This window comes from Pipistrellus hanaki (assembly GCF_964339955.1).
Source record: "Pipistrellus hanaki genome assembly, chromosome: 1".
NCBI lineage: Eukaryota > Metazoa > Chordata > Mammalia > Chiroptera > Vespertilionidae > Pipistrellus > Pipistrellus hanaki.
The window spans coordinates 104,645,629-104,664,903 of record NC_140503.1 but is presented as its reverse complement, the minus strand read 5'-3'; the positions used below and the strand labels follow the sequence as shown (position 1 = coordinate 104,664,903).

Here is a 19,275-nt window from a genome sequence, read left to right as displayed (position 1 = left end):
AACTGGGTGGAGGGGAGCTATTGGGGAGAAAAAGAGGAACATCTGTAATAATCTGAACAATAAAGATTTAAATAAATAAATTATAAACACCCCAAAACAGTCTAGTTATCCTTATGATATGCCAATTATATCAACTTTTTGAGAATAGTTTAATTTTTGATTTTTATTTTGTGCCTGCTTATTTTGTTAGGTACTAAGAAATTATGCCTTAAAATCTACAACTATGAAAAATGGACTTGTCTAGTTCTACTTTTGTTCTCCTTTTGTTTTATATATATTGAAATGAAATCATAAAGTAATATAACTTTTGATGACTACATCTTCCTGTTGAACTGGCCCCTTTTATTGGTTATAAAATGTGCCACTTTATCTCTAATAATACTTCTTTCCTTAAAGACTACTTTGTCCTATAAATAATGTAAATATATCACTTCTTTTAGTTGGAGCTTGCACAGAATATCTGTTTCCCATCTTTTACTATGTGATAATATGGATGAATAATCACAGACACAAATGTATATGCTGCATACTTCCATTTATCTGAAATTTAATGATAAGTAAAATTAAGGACAAAAATGTAGAATAGTAGTTACCTCTGAGCAAGGAAGAATGAGCAGTGAAGGTGCATGAAAGAAACTGACCAATCAGAATGAGAAACCAATGGCTGGGTAAAGTGTGAGGAACCAATGGCTGGGTAAAATGTGAAGAACCAATGGCTGCCTAGGAAGTGGAGCTTTTGACGCTGACTGGCATAGAAACTGATCAATCAGAACCAAATCTAGGGGCTTAGAGTTGTTTTTGTCCAGGGAGAGTGTCAATCCCGAGGCCAGCTCCAGCAATGGCCTTCACAAATCTACAAAAATTGTTCATCAGTGACAGCCTGGACCTTTGCTGCCAGAAGATCCTGCAAGATGGAGGGCTACAGATGGTGGAGAAGCAGAACCTGAGCAAAGAGGAGCTGATAATCACAATTCAGGACTGTGAAGGCCTTATCGTTCACTCAGCCACCAAGGTGATCGCGGATGTCTTCAACGCAGCAGAGAAGCTCCAGGTGGTGGGCAGGGCCAGCAACAGCGTGGACAACGTGGACCTGGAGGCCGCCACAAGGAAGGGCATCCTGCTCACAAACACTCCCAATGGGAACAGTCTTAGTGCTGTGGAGCTCACCTGTGGGATGATCATGTGTCTGGCCTGGCAGATTCTCCAGGTGACAACTTCAATGAAGGATGGCAAATGGGACTGAAAGTAGTTCATGGGAACCAAGTTGAATGGAAAGGCCCTGGGAATTCTTGGCCTGGGGAGGAGGAGAGAGGTAGCTGTCCAGATGCAGTCCTTCGGGATGAAGACTGTAGGGTATGACCCCATCATCTGACCAGAGATCTCAGCCTCCTTCAGCATTCAGCAGCTGCCCTTGGAGGAGATCTGGCCCCTCTGTGCCTTCATCACTGTGCACAACCCTCTCTTGTCTTCTACGACATGCCTGCTGAACGACAGCACCTTGACCCTGTGCAAGAAGGGCATGCACGTGGTGAACTGCGCCCAGGGAGGGATTGTGGACGAGGGTGCCCTGCACTGGGCCCTGTAGTCGGAGCAATGCACAGGCATAGCGCTGGACTTGTTCATGGAGGAGCCGACTTGGGACCATGCCTTGGTAGACCACGAGAATGTCACCGCATGGGCGCCAGCACCAAGCAGGCCCAGAGCTGCTATGGGGAGGAGATCGCTGTCCAGTTCGTGAACATGGTGAAGGGGAGAGCTCTTGCAGGGGTCAGGAATGCCCAGGCCCTTACCAGTGCCTTCTCTCTGCACACCAAACCTTGGATTGGTCTTGCAGAAGCTCTGGGGACTCTGATGAGAGCCTGGGCAAGGTCCCCAAAGGGACCATCCAGGTGGTGATGCAGGGCTTATCCCTGAAGAATGCCGGGAACTGACTAAACCCTGCAGTCATTGTCGGCCTGCTCAAAGACACTTCTAATCATGCAGGTGAACTTGGTGAACATCAAGCTGCTGATGAAGGAGGCCGGCCTCAATGTAACCACCTCCCATAACCCCCCTGTACCAGGAGAGCAAAGATGCAGGGAAGGCCTCCTGAGCGTTTCCCTGGAAGGTGCCCCCTACCAGGATGTGGGCTTTGTCCAGGGCACCACACCTGTGCTGCAGGCACTCAATGGAGCTGCCTTCAGACCTGAAGTGCCTCTCCACAGGGGTTTGCCCCTGCTCCTGTTCTGGGCTCAGCCCTCCAACTCTGCCATGCCGCCTGCCATGATTGGGCTTCTGACAGAGGTAGGCATGCAGCTGTTGTCCTACCAGACCTCAGTGGTGTCCGATGGGGAGACCTGGCATGTCATGGGCATCTCCTTCCTGCTTCCCAGCCTTGATGCCTGGAAGCTGCATGCGACCAAGGCCTTTCAGTTTCACTTCTGACCTTGGGGCTCACCAGGACCAGCCTTGGGGGCTTTGTGATCAACATTGAGAGGTCACATTGCCAAGGCTGCTACCACTGTTATCATCGGACCCCGGTAATAACCACTTAATAAACAGCCTATTGTCCCTCATCCCCTAAAAAAAGCCAAATCTGGGTCAACTGTGAGGAGCCAATGACTGCCTAGGAGGCGGAACTTTTGAGGCCAATTGGCATAGAAACTGACCAATCAGAACCAAATTGGCCAACAGAGGAGGGCAGTTGGGGACGAGATCAGGCCTGTAGGAGAGGGTAGTTGGGGGTGAGATTAGGCTGGCAGGGGAGGGCTGTTGGGGATAGGATCAGGCCATCAAGGAAGGGCAGTTGGGGGCAACAAGGCTGGCAAGGGAGGGCAGTTGAGGGCAAGATCGGGCTGGCATGGGAGGGCAGTTGGGAGCGAGATCGGGCTGGCAGGAAGGGCAGTTAGGAGTGATCAGGCAGGCAGGCAGAGGGTTTAGGGACAATCAGGTAGGCAGAGACAGTTAGGGACAATCAGACAGGCAGGCAAGTAGGTGAGCAGTTAGGAGCCAGCAGTCCCAGATTGTGAGAGGGATGTCTCAGATTGGAGAGAGTGCAGGCTGGGCTGAGAGAACCCCCACCCCTGCCATGCATGAATTTCATGCCCCAGGCCACTAGTATTAACTATAATCACAATGCTGTGTATTCAATCTCCAGAACTTAGAGATGATTATGATAATCTTCTAACTGCAAGTTTGAATCATTTGCCCAACATCTTATCAATTCCCCCACCTGTTAGCCTAGTGGTCACCAACCTTTCAGACCTCACAGAACACCAGTGGTCCACAAATCACTGGTTGGCAACCCCTGCTCTAGCCCCTGGTAACTACCATTCTGCTCTGTTATTCTTAATGTTTATTCTAAAATCTATTCCTTCCTGTCTTTTCCATCTGAAAAAATAGCACATCAAATTTATCCATTAGCTATAACCAGAAGTCACTTACCTAAAATTTCTTAATGAGGTCTACTGATTATACCTCTGAAATATATTTCATAATCATTTAAATCTTTTCCCACTCCACTGCCACCCCTGTGGTTCAGTTTATCTTACTAATTCACGTCAACAGGTTTTAAAAATAACTTAATTTGATCTCCACCTCCCATTCCCTGTTGTTCTTTCTCCTCACAGTAATCAAAGCAATCTTTTAAAAACACAAATTACATCCTCAACCTTAAAATCTTTTCATGGCTCCCCATAATAATTTCAACAAAAAACAAATTCATTTAACTTCATCTAAAAGCCCTGAAGAATGAACTTGCTTTCCATTCTCTGAATTCATTTTATGCCACTGGATCCAGTGTTCACTATAATCTCGTAACACTGGCTTGTTTTCAATTATTTTTATATGATAGGTTTTTTTCTATTTAATGATTCATCATTTACATTTACTTCAGGCCATCTTTCAAAATCTGAGTTTCTCAGAGAGGTTTTCATGGATCTACAAATTCAAAATACAATATTTAGTTTTTGTTATAGAACCCATTCATTAATGGAGCACATAGCTCCATTTATCTCTATTATACACAAATACACATACGTGTGTGTGTGTGTGTGTGTGTGTGTGTGTGTGTGTATGTTTGTATTCAGAGAGCCAGGAATATATTTGTCTATTTTACTTTATCACTGGATCATTCCAAATACCAAGCACAGGGTCTGACATGCTGTGTGTTTAATAAACACTTCCTGAATAAGTGATCTTAATTCTGACTCTTATCTCAAGATGCAAGAGAAAATATATTGCTCCACTAGTCTCCATAGCATCACTGTCTTGTCTGGCAGGATCAAACATCAAATGATTGAAAGATAATAGCTCATTAATTACAAAGAAGAACTGAACAAAATTATGAATATTTCCTTTCATAGGAGTTAAAGAGTTTTAATAAATTCATTAGTAGTACACACTCACAAATACCTAATATTGCATAGAGACATGAAGCTTCAATCAGGCCTCATGGATATAGAGAAGAGAATAATTCAACAAACTAAACAGATCAACCAGTGCTTTTAAGACATACTGATGCTATCTATTCTTTCTGATCTAAAAAAAAAAGGCTATTAGATGGACTAACATCAGGTTTATATGTAGAAAATATCAACAGAAACATCACCTAAGACAATAATATATTACAAGATGGAGTCTGAATGTTAGTAGTATCCTTATAATAATCCTTATAATGTCTCTAATTGTACTGATGAAAAGCCTCCACACCTACAAAGGGAGTAGTGTGGGATAGAGTTAAGATTACATCTCTACACTAAAGGCATATGCAATATGAAGTTTACTGACCTTTATCCCATATTTTACTTTCCCAGCATAATGCTTTATGGTGAAAGCAGGCTCCATCACAGCTGGAAATTCAATGTAAGAATTCTCTTCATGTTGATGCTTAAATTTATCTAGCAATGTTTGATTTGTAGCCTGTGGGAAGCTGAATTAAAAACAAAAGAAAGATGTTGCAGTGAATACAATCTTTTTAAAAAAATAAAACAAATTATAATTACATTGCCATCAAATACATTTAGCAAATTACAAAGAGTTTTTACTGGTATTTTCTAATCTGATTTTCATAACAAGCTAAAAAGTGTAACAAGAAAAGTATTCCTATTTTATAAATGAGGGATCAATAGTTGTGATTTGCCCAAACTCAATTTTAAAGAAGTGGAACTGAGAAATAAACTTAGGTTTTTAAGCATTTAGCTTATGTTGCATTGTGCTATACTACGTACTATAAAACCTATCTATAATAATAATAGCCTAGGTGTTCATCACGCCCTTTTGCCATGATGTTCTCATGCCATCACAAGATGGTTGTGCGCACAGCAGAGGTGGAGCCCAGCAGCCACTCCATGCAGTGAGGCCTGGGGGTCCCTCGGCTCCATGTGGCAAGGAGGAAGCCAGTCACAGCGTCTCTGCTGCCTCCTGCAGAGGCAGGTCCCAGCAGAGTCCCCACCGCCTCAAGCGGAGGAGGTGGGTCATGGTGTCTGTGCCACCTCGCACAGAGGAGGTAGGTCCCAGAGGAGAGCCCCTGCCGCTTCACATGGAGGAGGCAGGTCACCACAGAGAGTCCCCTCTGCCTTGCACAGAAGAGATGGGTCTTGGCAAAGAGTCGCTGCCACCTCGCACACCATAGAGGTGGGTCCTGGCATTCCTGACATTTTGTGCAGAGGAAACAGGTCCTAAGGCTCCCAGCACTACAGAGGTGGGACCCTAGTTCCGGTCTCTTTGGGGCAATCCATCCAGGAGCCCAGGATGGGTGGGCAGGGCCTACCTCTTTGGGGAAATCAATAAATCACAGGGGTCCAGCACTATAAGAGGGACACCCCTCAAATTTCATGCACAAATTTCGTGCATCGGGCCTTTAGTCTATAATAATACAAGTATAATATGCTAATTAGACCAGAAGTCCTTCCAGACTAAGCCGGGGCTGCAGCCTCCATGGCTGTGAGGTAGGAATCGGGGCAGCCCCAACAGCTGCCAAGGTCTACTCTTACACGAATTTAGGCATCAGGTCTCTAGTAGAATAATAAAAACTAAATCATATGTTGTTTAGTGCCAAGAACTTCCAAATAGAAAATGATGTCTCAATTTGGATAGGTTTTTTAAATCCACTGTAATTTTTGTTTTATTTCTTCATATATAAATTAAGCAGTAATTTTCTTAACCATAGTAGTTAATACATATTTTTATATCTATTATTTCAAATATATCAATGGTATTGTACTCACTGATGAGCATTTCATATCCAGGAATAATTCAAATAATATTTATTACAAACTAATTACATAATGGCAAATATAAAATATAAAAGGAATATAAAAGTTCAGAAGAGAAAAAAATCACTAGTCACTGGGAGTAATGAAAAGATTCATATGGGTATAGAAGACAAGTATGAAGTAGGAGTTGAACACAGGACATATCACTGATAGAGAAAGGAGAGAGCAAGTATCCTTCAGAAAATAGTTTCATTTAATAGCTGAGATAATAAGAAATGTGATATGAGGTTGTAAACATGCTCAGTATAAAATCTAACATGTACAAACAATTCCAAAATTACAACAAAAACGATTAAAGATGTACTATGTATTGGAATCAGAAAGGAAAATGGCCTTTGGTGTCAGTCATAGTCATAGTATAGGTTACCAGTTGTTTGTGAACTTGGGCAAGTTAGGTAGATAACCTTTTTTAAGAATTGGTTTTCTAACCATAAAATTAGTACAATGAGGTATCACATAGGATTTTAAAAACCTGAGTAAAAACATCTAACACTTGCTGGCATCCTATAGAAATGATATAAAAGTTATCTACTTTATGTTGCCAACATTGTCATTTCCTAGTCACCTAGGTCTGCTTTCACATTCAAATACTATCACTTCTTTAAAACATCTGTAGGCTAGCTCTTCCTTTCCATTTCAGAACTCTAAAGCCATTCTAGAATAAATTATAATCTTACAATTTTAAACAGCCTCAATAATAGTTCCAGTGATTCTACAAGATTAAAGCACTATTATAGGAAAATTTATTTTCCTATAATAGTGCTTTAATCATGTGCCTCCCTACTCACAAAAATGTATGGATCACCAGGCACATACATGGAATCCAAGCTCCTAAGCCTAGACCAACTTGTGATTTCTTTTTCTCCTACTTTTAAATGGAAGGGAAGAATATTCAAAGGAGGACAGACATGAGAATAGTTTTTATTTCAAACAAGTAAAGATGGAAAGGAAAGCTCTCCACATATCCCACATTCAACAAACATTTGTGGATACATACTACCTTATCAAGCAAAAGAGCTTGGAACAGAAAAACATCAGACATTACTATTCATTCTAAAGCTTTTCATCTAGTGTTCCCACAAAGGCCATCTGCAAGGGCAGCTTCAAAGTTCCTATGCACATGGGGAGTACTTCTGAAACTCTCAAAAAAAGAAAAGAAAAAAAAATGCGTGGACCCCATCTGATGTGGTTCTACAGAATTAAAGCTAGGTGATGCCACATTAATATTTTTTTTACAAGTGCTCTTATGAGCAGGCAAGACTGACAACAGGCTGTCCTAAATGAATGCTCTGATCTTACCTTCAGTTTGTTAAATTATTAATTCTGATTCAAGAAGTCTAGGGTGAAAGTCTGAAATTTTGCATTTTTAATAAGCTTCAACATGCTGCCAATGCTGCTGTTAGCAGATCACACTTTCAGTACTATAGGAAAGAATGGTAACACTCCCAGCATCCTATTCCTCCCTAACTTTGTTTACAATATTCCTCCTCTCTAAATTGTACCCTGCATGAATCTTTTATAATCTAGTTTTAAAAAACATGCCCAATGTCAAATAGCCATTAATCAGTGAGAAAAATTAAACAAGACTTCTGACTTCAAAAGTCAGGCGCCTAAAGCACTACAAATACATTGAATGAAGAAGGAACACTGCTAAAGATATATTTCATGTTATATATTCACTATATAACAAGGTATTTTTAGAGGAAAAATACTTAGTCTAAATGATTTCCAAAATGGTTCCTCCTACATGTGACTAACTTATTTTCAACCACTCCTTAAAGATACATGGCAGAGAAAAATATTTCATGCCTTTGCAACTTCTGAGATATTAAAGAATAGAGACAAAGATAATAACAACAACATAAACTGAGGTTTGTTAAAAATTTTATGGTGGACTGAATACAGAAACATACTTGAAGGGACAACTATCAAGAGGTTATTCAGTATCGCCTACCTACAAAACCTTACAGATGGCTAAAATGGATAATTTTATTACTTTATGAAGCAACTGCTAATGAGCCTAAATAATTAAAAATTTCTTCAAAATATTGCCAAAACCGGTTTGGCTCAATGGATAGAGCGTCGGCTTGGGGACTGAAAGGTCCCGGGTTCGATTCCGGTCAAGGGCATGTATTGTACCTTGGTTGCGGGCATATGCCCAGTAGGGGGTGTGCAGGAGGCAGCTAATCGATGACTCTCTCTCATCAATGTTTCTAACTCTCTATCTCTCTCCCTTCCTCTCCGTACAAAATCAATAAAATATATTTTTAAAAAACAAATAAAAATTTCTTCAAAATATTGAGTCAAAATCTGTCTCCCTGTAATTTCTGGTCATGGCTTAACCTCACAAGCTTTTGGGCAACAGCGAAGAGGTGGAAGCCTCCTCATTGGGCAATATTTATATTTATGTGAGGTTACAAATGTCCAGGGAAATATAGTCCTTGTATAAAAGTTGACAGGACAGACAAGACCTTTTGATCTACAATTATATATCAACTATCTCAACTGCTGTTCATAATCACCTTAAGATATACACTGAGTGGCCAGATTATTATGCTCTCTGAACACATAATAATCTGGCCATTCAATGTATATCCAATAATAAAAGGCTAATATGCAAATTGTCCCCTTGACCATGAGTTTGACCAGCAGGCAGGCCGGCCAACCGCCCATATTCCCTACCCCTGGCCAGGATGGCAGGACCCCACCCATGCATGAATTCATCACTGGACCTCTAATATATATACACACACCGAGTGGCCTGATTACTATGCATTCAGAGATCATAATAATCTGGCCACTCAGTGTATATACCAGAAGCCCTGGCCAGTGTGGCTAAGTTGGTCAAGGGTGGTTCCATGTACCAAAAGATTGCCAGTCCGATTCCCAGTCAGTGCACATGCCCAGGTAGCAGGCTCAATCCCCAGGAAACAGTCCATTGGTGATTCTCTCTTATCATTGATATTTCTACCTCTCTCTCTCTCTCTCCCTTCCTTTCTAAAATCAATAAAAATATAATTTTTTTAAAAAATACTAGGAAGGTTTAAATCTTAAGTCTAACCATTTACTACCTATATAATCTATTTCTCAAATTGCTTAAAGTTTTTTGTTCTTTTTATTACCATAAAAAATGCTTATCATTTCAATATCAAACATAATGGTTCTCAACACTTAGTATCATAACTAGCTATGAGATTCCAAGATGGTGGCCAGGAGGATGGCATTGAGGGGGAAAAGAGGAGTGACTCAGGGTGCAAATGGGAAGAGTGTGAACATGTGGTTTTTGTGTGTGTCGGAAGATCTCCCAGGACCTTTGGGAGCTGGTGGACCAGGCTTGCCTAGCCAGGCAGCCTCTGCTATTGCAGTAATCTCTCCAGGAGCACCAATTCTGCCACAGAAGCTGCAACATCTTGAAGGGGAGAGATGTGGTGACTGGGAGCCTAGCCATCACCTCTACCCAAGGTGCCCTTAGGTAATACCCAGGACTCTACTGACACACCGGCCAGGGAACTGCTGCCTCAGCTGCAAACCCACGAAAACCCAGACTTTAGGCTCATTAGCTGAGAGATACTGGGAATTCCTGAACGTGCTCCACTTCCACCAGCCAGACGCTTTAGCCCCACGCACCATAACCAAGCCAGCAGCCACAAGAAAACAGCTGCCGGATTATCCAGGGAGAATCCAAGATGGCTGCTCGGGTAGGCAACTAGCCGCAGCCGCACACAACAATTTTAATAAAATACAACTAAAATATAAAATGGACATTACCCAGAACTACAGGAAAGTCGACTGACTGGAAATCCTACAACAAGAAGCAAGGAGAAAACCAGAAGGAAGCACGGAGGAGCTGTAAAAGCCTAAGGTACGGAGACACGCGGCGCGCGCGGAGAGGACGGAGCCGGAGAGGAGGGAGGCCGAGTGCCTGGCGGGCGTTCCCTAGCGGAAAGGAGATAAAACTCCGACTGTGCTGGGCCCCTGACTGCTCTGAACCCCCGTTCTGGGCCAGACCCCGGGGACTCAGGCTCAGCCATAGGGAGCTGGGCTGTAAGTCGGCACCCCGGGTAGCGGAGAAAGGAGGTCCCGGAGGCGCGCACACAGCGAGCAGAGAAGGGACGGCCGGCTGTGCCGCGGGATTGCCCTGACGGGAAGGAGACTGGGGCTCCAGACTGCTGTGAACGCCACCTCCAACTCCACTTCCAACTGAACTGAACCCCAATACCGGGCTCATTGTGGGAGAGCATAGACTGTTTGGCAGCAGGCGAAAATCGAGGGCACCTTTCTCTCAGAGGCGCTGGCAGCGAGCACTGAAGGACCCGCATAGGGCGGGGCTGACGGAAGCCAAAGCTGCAGGCTCCACCCTGAAACCCCGTCCCATCTGTAACTGCGAAATGCGACAACAAAATAGATCACAAACGAAAGAAATGGAGGACAAAAAGCGTCTGGATATAGAGTTCAAATCTACGCTTATAAGGTTTTTCAAGAATTTCCTAGAAAAGATGGATAAGGCCTATGAGGATATGAAAAGAGACCATCAAGAAATGATAAGGGAACAACAAGAAATAAAGAATACATTGTCTGAAATAAAAAATATTCTACAGAGTCCTAAAAACAGAAGGGAAGATCGCAAGAATCAAGTCAAAAATTTGGAACATAAAGAGCCAGAAGACACTCCTTCGCAGAAGCTAGAAGGCAAGAGAATCCAGAAAATTGAAGATAATGTAAGAAACCTCTGGGACAACTTCAAGCGAACCAACATCAGAATTATGGGGGTTCCAGAAGATGAGAGAGAGCAAGATATCGAAAACATACTGAAAGAAATAGTGACAGAAAACTTCCCCCACCTGGTGAAAGAATTTGACTTACAAGTCCAGGAAGTGCACAGAACTCCAAACAAAAGGAATCCAAAGAGGACCACACCGAGACACATCATTATTAAAATTCCAAGAGCAAAAGATAAAGAGAGAATATTAAAAGAAGCAAGAGCAAAGAAGGTAGTAACTTATAAAGGAGCACCTATACGATTGTCAGCTGACTTCTCAACAGAAACCATGCAGGCCAGAAGGGAATGGCAAGAAATATACAAGGTGATGAATAGCAAGAACCTACAGCCAAAAATAAGCTACCCAGCGAAGCTATCACTCAGAATCGAAGGCCAGATAAAGAGCTTCACTAATAAAAAAAAGCTAAAGGAGTTCATCACCACCAAACCAGAATTATATGAATTGCTGAAGGGGGTTCTTTCAGAAGAGAAAGTAAACAAAGATAAAAATTATGAACAACAAATACGTAATTATCAACAAGTGAATCTAAAAACCAAGGAAATTAAAAAAATCTGATGAACAATATTAACTGTTGAATATAATAGAATCAGAGGTATGGAAGGGGAGTGAACTGACGATTCTTGGGGAAAAGGGGAGAGGGGGGCGTGGGAAGAGACTGAACATAAACTGTGCACCTATGGATGAGGACAATGGGGAGAGGGGAAAGGGCAGAGGGTGGGGTGGGAACCTGGTGGAGGAGAGCAATGGTGGGGAGGGGGGAAGGAACATTTGTAATAATATGAAAAATAAAAACTTATTAAAAAAAAAAAAAAAAAAAAAAAAAAAAAAAAAAAAGAAAACAGCTGCCATCCAGGAATGTGCAGGGAGCAAACAGCCACCACTTGTAACCCCCTGAGTAGCAGCCAATGCCCATGACCGCCTGAGGAGCAGAACCTACCCCATGACCACTAGAGGAGCAGCCACCACTTGAGACGATGAGACCCACCATCAGGACCTCCGCTGCAGGCACCGGCCCTGAGCAATTTGACACCTATATCCTTTAGTGAGAGCAAAAATTGGGAGAAAGAAGAACAACCCTCAAAGGAAAAAGGAGGCTTCACCAGAAAAGGAACTAAATGAAAATAAGCATGCAATATATCAGAAGAATTCAGAATCAGGGTCATCCAATAAATAAACCGATGGATGCAAAATTGACTACTTATGTAAGAATCAAGAAGAAATAAGTGGTGATATAGCTACGATTAAAAAAAAACATCATGGAAACTTTCAACAGTAGACTAGGAGAAGCACAGGATCAAATTAGCGAATTAGAAGACAGGGATGCAAAACACACCCAAATCTGAAAAGCAATTGAAGAAAAAAAATCAAAAGATAGGAAAAGGGCCTGAGGGAGCTTTAGGACAACATGAAATAAAGAAACATATGTATAATAGGGGTGCCAGAATGACAAAAAGAGGAGCAAGGATTAGAAAACCTATTTGAAGAAATAATGTCAGAACACTTCCCTGATTTGGGGAAGACAAAATTCACACAAGCACAGAGTCCTGAACGAGATAAACTCAAAAAGACCCACAACAAGACACATCATAATTACAACAGAAAACATTCAGAAAAAATAGACAATCTTAAAGTCTACAAGAGAGAGAAGAGAGACAGAAAGTTACCTACAAGGGATCTCCCATTAAATTATCAAATGATTCCTCAACAGAAAAATGTCAGGCCATAAATGATTTGAAATATACAAAGTGACACAAAGCAAGGGACTTGAATCCAAAAATACTTTATCCAGCAAAGCTATCATTCAAAATTGAACTGGAGATAACTAGTTTTAGAGACAAAAAAAAAAATTTTAAAAATGCTAAGGGAGTTTATCCAAGCCAGCAATGCAAGAAATGCTAAAGGGACTCTTGTAAAAAGAAGAAAAAAAGGGAGTGGCATGAGGAGGAACACAGGCAAAAAAATAAAAACAATTACAAACAAGTACCTATCTATATGCCAGTATATAAAAGCCAAAGCAACTGAATGACCAACCAACCAATAGCAATGACAAGCACTACCAACCAGGGAGCAGATGCTGAATGCAGGAGCTGACCCGTAGTGGTCAGTGCAGCTGGAGCACTGCTTAATGAACTTAACGAGCAGCAGTGGTGGCAGGAACAGTGTGGGCTCTTCTCTGGCCACCTGCTACTTGGCACATTATTACATCCTCCGAGGGGTCCCAGATTGCGAAAGGGCACAGACCAGGATGAGGGACCCCACAGGTGCATGAATATGTGCACTGGGACTCTAGTCAATAATAACTTTAAACATAAATGAACTAAATGCTGCAACCAAAAGACATGGAGTGGCTGAATGTATAAGAAAACATGACCTATATATTTGCAGTCTACAAGAGACCCACCTCAGAACAAGAAACTCACACAGACTGTAAGTGAAAGGATATAAAAATATCTTTCAGGCAAATGGAAATGAAAAAAGAGCTAGAATAGCAATACTTATATATGACAAAATAAACCTCAAAGTAAAGGTTATAACAAGAGATAAGGAAGGGATCAATACAACAAGACAACATAACTCTGGTAAACGTATATGCACCCAATGCAACAGCACCCAAATGCATAAAAATTCTTCTGAAAGATAACAAAGGGAGAGATTGACAGCAATACATTCATATTAGGGGACTTTAAAACCCCACTAACATCACAGGATAAATACTCTAGACAAAAAATCAGCAAAGAAACAGCTATCATAAATGACTCACTAGATCAGATGGACTTAATTGACATCTTCAGAACAATATTCTGTAGCTTTGTAGTAACAAAGCTACAGAATATTGTTTATCTCGTTCAGGACTCTGTGCTTGTGTGAATTTTGTCTTCCCCAAATCAGGGAAGTGTTCTGACATTATTTCTTCAAATAGGTTTTCTAATCCTTGCTCCTCTTTTTGTCATTCTGGCACCCCTATTATACATATGTTTCTTTATTTCATGTTGTCCTAAAGCTCCCTCAGGCCCTTTTCCTATCTTTTGATTTTTTTTCTTCTCTAGTGTGCATGGGACATTCTGAAAGATAGATTATGTATTGGATCACAGGCAAAGTCTGTCCGAATTCAAGAAGACTGAAATCATATTAAGTATCTTCTCGGACCGTAATGGCATAATATTATAAATCAACTACAATAAAAACAATTAAAAAATTCAAACACTCAGAGGCCGAATAACGTTCTATTAAACAATGACTGGGTTACCAAAGAGATCAAAAGAGAAATTGAAAACATTCTGGAAATGAATGACAATGAAAAAACAACAAAACCAAAACCTATAAACAGAGTGAAAGCAGTCCTGAGAGGGAAGTTCATAGCATTAAAGGCCTAACTCAAAATATAAGAACAAATGGTAATAAATTATCTAACCCAGCAACTTAAAGAATTAGAAAGAGAGCAATAAGAAAAGCCCAGATAAGCAGAAGGAGGAAAACAATAAAAATCAGACTGGAAATAAATGACAATACTAAATAAATAAATAAATAAATAAATAAATAAATAAATAAAAAGTATCAATGAAACAAAAGCTGGTTCTTTGAAAGGATAAACAAGATTGATGAACCTCTAGCCAGGCTCACCAAGAAGCAAAGAGAGAGGACCCAAATAAACAAAATGAGAAATGAAAGAGATAAAATAACAACAGACCCCACCAAAATACAAAGGATTGTTAAAAAAAAATTTTTTTTTAAATAAAATTAAAAAAATAACATATATATATTTTCCAACAAACAGGACAACCTAGAGAAAATGGACATATTTCTAGAAAAATATAACCTTCCTAAACTCTATCAGGAAGAATCTAAACAGCTCAACAGGCCAATAACTATGGAAGAAATTGAAGCAGTCATCAAAAAGCTTCCAACAAACAAAAGCTAGGGGACAGATAGCTTTACAGGGGAGTTTTACCAATCATTCAAGAAAGAACTAAAACCTATTCTCCTCACACTATTCCAAAAAATTCAAGAGGAAGGAACACTTCCAAGCTTCTTCTATGAAGCTCACATAACCCTAATACCAAAACTAGATAAAGACAACACAATGAAAGAGAATTACAAGTCAATATCCCTCATGAACTTAGATGCCAAAATCCTCAACAAAATCCTAGCAAATTGGCACCAGCAGTACATCAGAAAGATCATACACCATGACCAAGTAGGATTTATCCCAGGAATGCAAGGATGGTACAATATCCGCAAATCAATAAATGTGATACATCACATAAACAAACTGAGAGATAAAAATCACATAGTCATATCAATTGATGCAGAAAAGGCGTTTGACAAAATCCAACAATCCTTGATAAAAAAAATCTCAACAAGGTGGGAATAGAAGGATCATACCTCAACATCATAAAAGCCATTTAGGATAAACCCACAGCCAACATCATACTCAATGGGCAAAAACTAAAACCATTTCCCCTAAGAACAGGAACAAGACAGGGATGCCCACTGTCACCACTCCTGTTTGACATAGTACTGGAAGTGCTAGCCATAGTGATAAGACAAGAAGAAGAAATAAAAGGCATCCAAATTGGAAAAGAAGTAAAACTGTCCTTATTTGCAGGTGACATGATATTGTACAAATTTAACCCCAAAGACTCCATCAAAAAACTAATAGACTTAATAAATGAATTTGGCAATGTAGCAAGATACAAAATTAACACCCAGAAAACTGTGGCCTTTTTATACACATAATGAACACAAAGAAAGAGAAACTAAACTAAAATAAATAAATAAATAAATAAAAATCCCATTTACAATTGCAACACAAAAATTAAGGTACCTAGGAATAAATTTAACCAAGAAGGTAAAGGACCTATACTTAGAAAATTACAGGACACTGAAAAATGAGACAGAGTAAGATATAAACGAGTGGAAGAATATACCGTGTTCCTAGATTGTTAGAATCAACATCATTAAAATATCCATACTACCCAAAGCAATCTATAGATTCAATACAATCCCCATTAAAATACCAATGGCATACTTCAAATATCTAGAATAATCTCTCCAAACATTCATCTGGAATAAAAAAAGACCCCAAATAGCTGCAGCAATCTTGGAGGGAACACCATACCAGATAGATATCAAGCTATATTACACTCGAAGGAACCACTAAGCTAAAGCCAGCCCTCAAGCTATATTACAAAGGCATTGTTTTCAAAACTGCCTGATTCTGGCACAAAAACAGATATATAGACCAAGGGATCAGAACACAGACCCAAGAAATTGACCCAAACCATTATGCTCAATTATTATTTGACAAAGGAGGCAAGAGCATACAGTGGAGTTAAGACAGACTCTTCAATAAATGGTTTTAAGAAAATTGACAGATACATGAAAAAAATAAAACTAGACCACCAATGTACACCATTCACAAAAACAAACTCAAAATGGATAAAGGACTTAATCATAAGGCAGGAAACCATAAAAATATAAGATTACTGGTCAGCAAACTCATTAGTCAAAAGAGCCAAATATCAACAGTACAATGATTAAAATTTCTTTTGAGAGCTAAGTTTTTTAAACGTAAACTTCTTCTAATGCCACTTCTTCAAGCAACACTCAAAGGGTCAAAGAGCCACATGTGGCTGGACAGTCGCAGTTTACCGACCACAGTCTTAGAAAAAGCCATCGACAGAAAAGTAGCAGACATTTGTCGTAGCAATATCTTTGCCAACAGAGCTCCCAGAGCAATGGAAACTGAGGAGAAAATAAACAAATGGAACTACATCAAAATAAAAAGCTTCTGCATTTCTCTGGTAACCCACTCCTTGAATAATAGCATGCTGTTTAGTCTCCATGTGTTTGATTTCTTTGGATTATTTTTATTGTAGTTAATTGCCAGTAATGCAACTATGATCTGAGAAGATGCTTGATATGATTTCTATCCTCGTAAATTTGAAGAGAATTTGCCTATGTCCCAAAAATATGGTCTATCTTTGAGAATGCCCCATGTGCACTTAAGAAGAATGTATATTCTGTGGCTTTGGGGTGGAATGTTCTGAAGATGTCAATTAATTCCATCTGGTCTTGTGAGTCATTTAGGATTGATGATTCTTTGCTGATCTTTTGTTTAGATGATTTGACCAAGGGTGACAGTGGGGTATTAAAATCTCCTACTATGATTGTATTGCTATTAATCTCTCCATTAATGTCCTCCAGCAGTTTTTTGTTTTTTATGTATTTGGGTGCTCCTGTATAAACAAATGACAATGAAAACACAGCAATCCAAAATCTATGGGACACAGCAAAAGCAGTTTTGAGAAGGAAGTTCATAGCTCTACAAGCCTATTGCAAAAAACAAGAAAAAATGGTAACAAATTATCTAACTTTACAACTCAAAGAGTTAGAAAAAGAGCAACAAGAAAAGCCCAGTGTAAGCAGAAGGAAGGAAATAACAAATATTGGAGAGGAGATAAACAACATAGAGACCAAAGAAATAATACATAAGATCAACAAAACCAAGAGCTGGTTCTTTGAAAGGATAAACAAGACAGATAAACCTCTAGCCAGGCTAACCAAGAAACAAAGAGGACTCAAATAAACAAAATCAGAAACGAAAGAGGTGAAATAACAACAGACCCCGCTGAAATACAAAGGATTGTTACAAAATACTACGAACAACTCTACTCCAACAAACTGAACAACCTGGAGGAAATGGACATATTCCTAGAAAAATACAAACTTCCAAAACTCAAGCAGGAAGAATCTAAAAATCTCAGTAGACCAGTGACTTAGGAAGAAATTGAAATAGTCATCAAAAAGTTTCCACCAAACAAAAGCCCGGGGCCAGATGGCTTCACAGCAGAGTTTCACCAAACATTCAAGGAAGAACTAAAACCTATCCTCCTCAAACTATTCCAAAAAATTTAAGAGGAAGGAACACTTCCAAACTCCTTCTATGAAGCCAGCATTACCCTAATAACAAAACCAGATAAAGACAACTCAATGAAAGGGAATTACAGGCCAATATCCCTCATGAACTTAGATGCCAAAATCCTCAACAAATTTCTAGCAAATGGGCTCCAGCAGAACATCACAAAGATCATACACCATGACCAAGTAGGATTTACCCCAGGAATGCAAGGATGGTACAATATCTGCAAATCAATAAATGTGATATATCACATAAACAAATTGAGAGATAAAAATCATAAAGTCATATCAATTGATGCAGAAAAAGCTTTTGATAAAATCCAACACCCTTTCCTGAAAAAAACTCTCAACAAGGTAAGAGTACAAGGATCATACCTCAACATAATAAAAGCTATATATGATAAACCCACAGCCAATATCATACTCAATGGGCAAAAACTAAAATCATTCCCTCTAAGAAAAAGGAACAAGACAAGGATGCCCACTATCGCCACTCCTGTTTAACACAGTACTGGAAGTACTAGCCATTGCAATTAGACAAGAAGCAGAAATAAAAGGCATCCAAATTGGAAAAGAACAAGTAAAATTATCCTTATTTGCAGATGATATGATATTGTACATAAAAAACCCAAACGACTCCATTAAAAAACGAATTGACTTAATAAATGAATTTGGCAATGTAGCAGGATAAAACATTAATGCCAAGAAATCTATGGCATTTCAATACACCAACAATGAACTTATAGAAACAGAGACTAAAAAACAATTCCATTTATCATCACACCAAAAAAATTAAAATACCTAGGAATAAACTTATCTAAGGAAGTAAAGGACCTATATGCAAAAAACTACAGGACACTGAAAAAAGAGATAGAGGAAGATGTAAACAGATGGAAGAACATACCATGTTCATGGATTGGTAGTATCAACAATATCAAAATGTCCATACTTCCTTAAGCAATTTATAGGTTCAATGAACTCCCCATTAAAATACCAATGACATATTTCACTGACCTAGAAAGAACTCTCCAAAAATTCATCTGGAACAACAAAAGATCCCGAATAGCCACAGCAATCCTGAGAAAGAAGAGTAAAGTAGGAGGGATCTCAATACCAGACTTCAAGCTGTATTACAAAGCCACTGTTCTCAAAACAGTCTGGTACTGGCACAAGAACAGACATATAGATCAATGGAATAGAATCGAGAACCCAGATATCAACCCAAATCACTATGCTCAATTAATATTTGTCAAAGGAGAGACGAACATACAATGAAGTCAAGACATTCTCTTCAATCAATGGTGTTGGGAAAATTGGAC

At 39.7% G+C, this 19,275-nt stretch overlaps 1 protein-coding gene and 1 pseudogene across 14 annotated transcripts in view; one reads left to right on the top strand and one right to left on the bottom strand.

The window, feature by feature from the left end:
- The window catches only part of MYO9A (myosin IXA), a 410,239-nt gene that overhangs the window by 172,737 nt on the left and 218,227 nt on the right, over positions 1-19,275 (bottom strand). For all 13 annotated transcript variants that reach the window (XM_084897620.1, XM_084897626.1, XM_084897629.1 and 10 more), the window contains one exon: positions 4,768-4,909. In XM_084897620.1, coding sequence (XP_084753746.1) covers positions 4,768-4,909 — 142 coding nt within the window. The remainder of the gene's footprint in view (positions 1-4,767; positions 4,910-19,275) is intronic.
- On the top strand, positions 839-2,424 carry LOC311629685 (D-3-phosphoglycerate dehydrogenase-like; annotated as a pseudogene). The gene has a single exon. The product of its transcript is annotated as a D-3-phosphoglycerate dehydrogenase-like (transcript).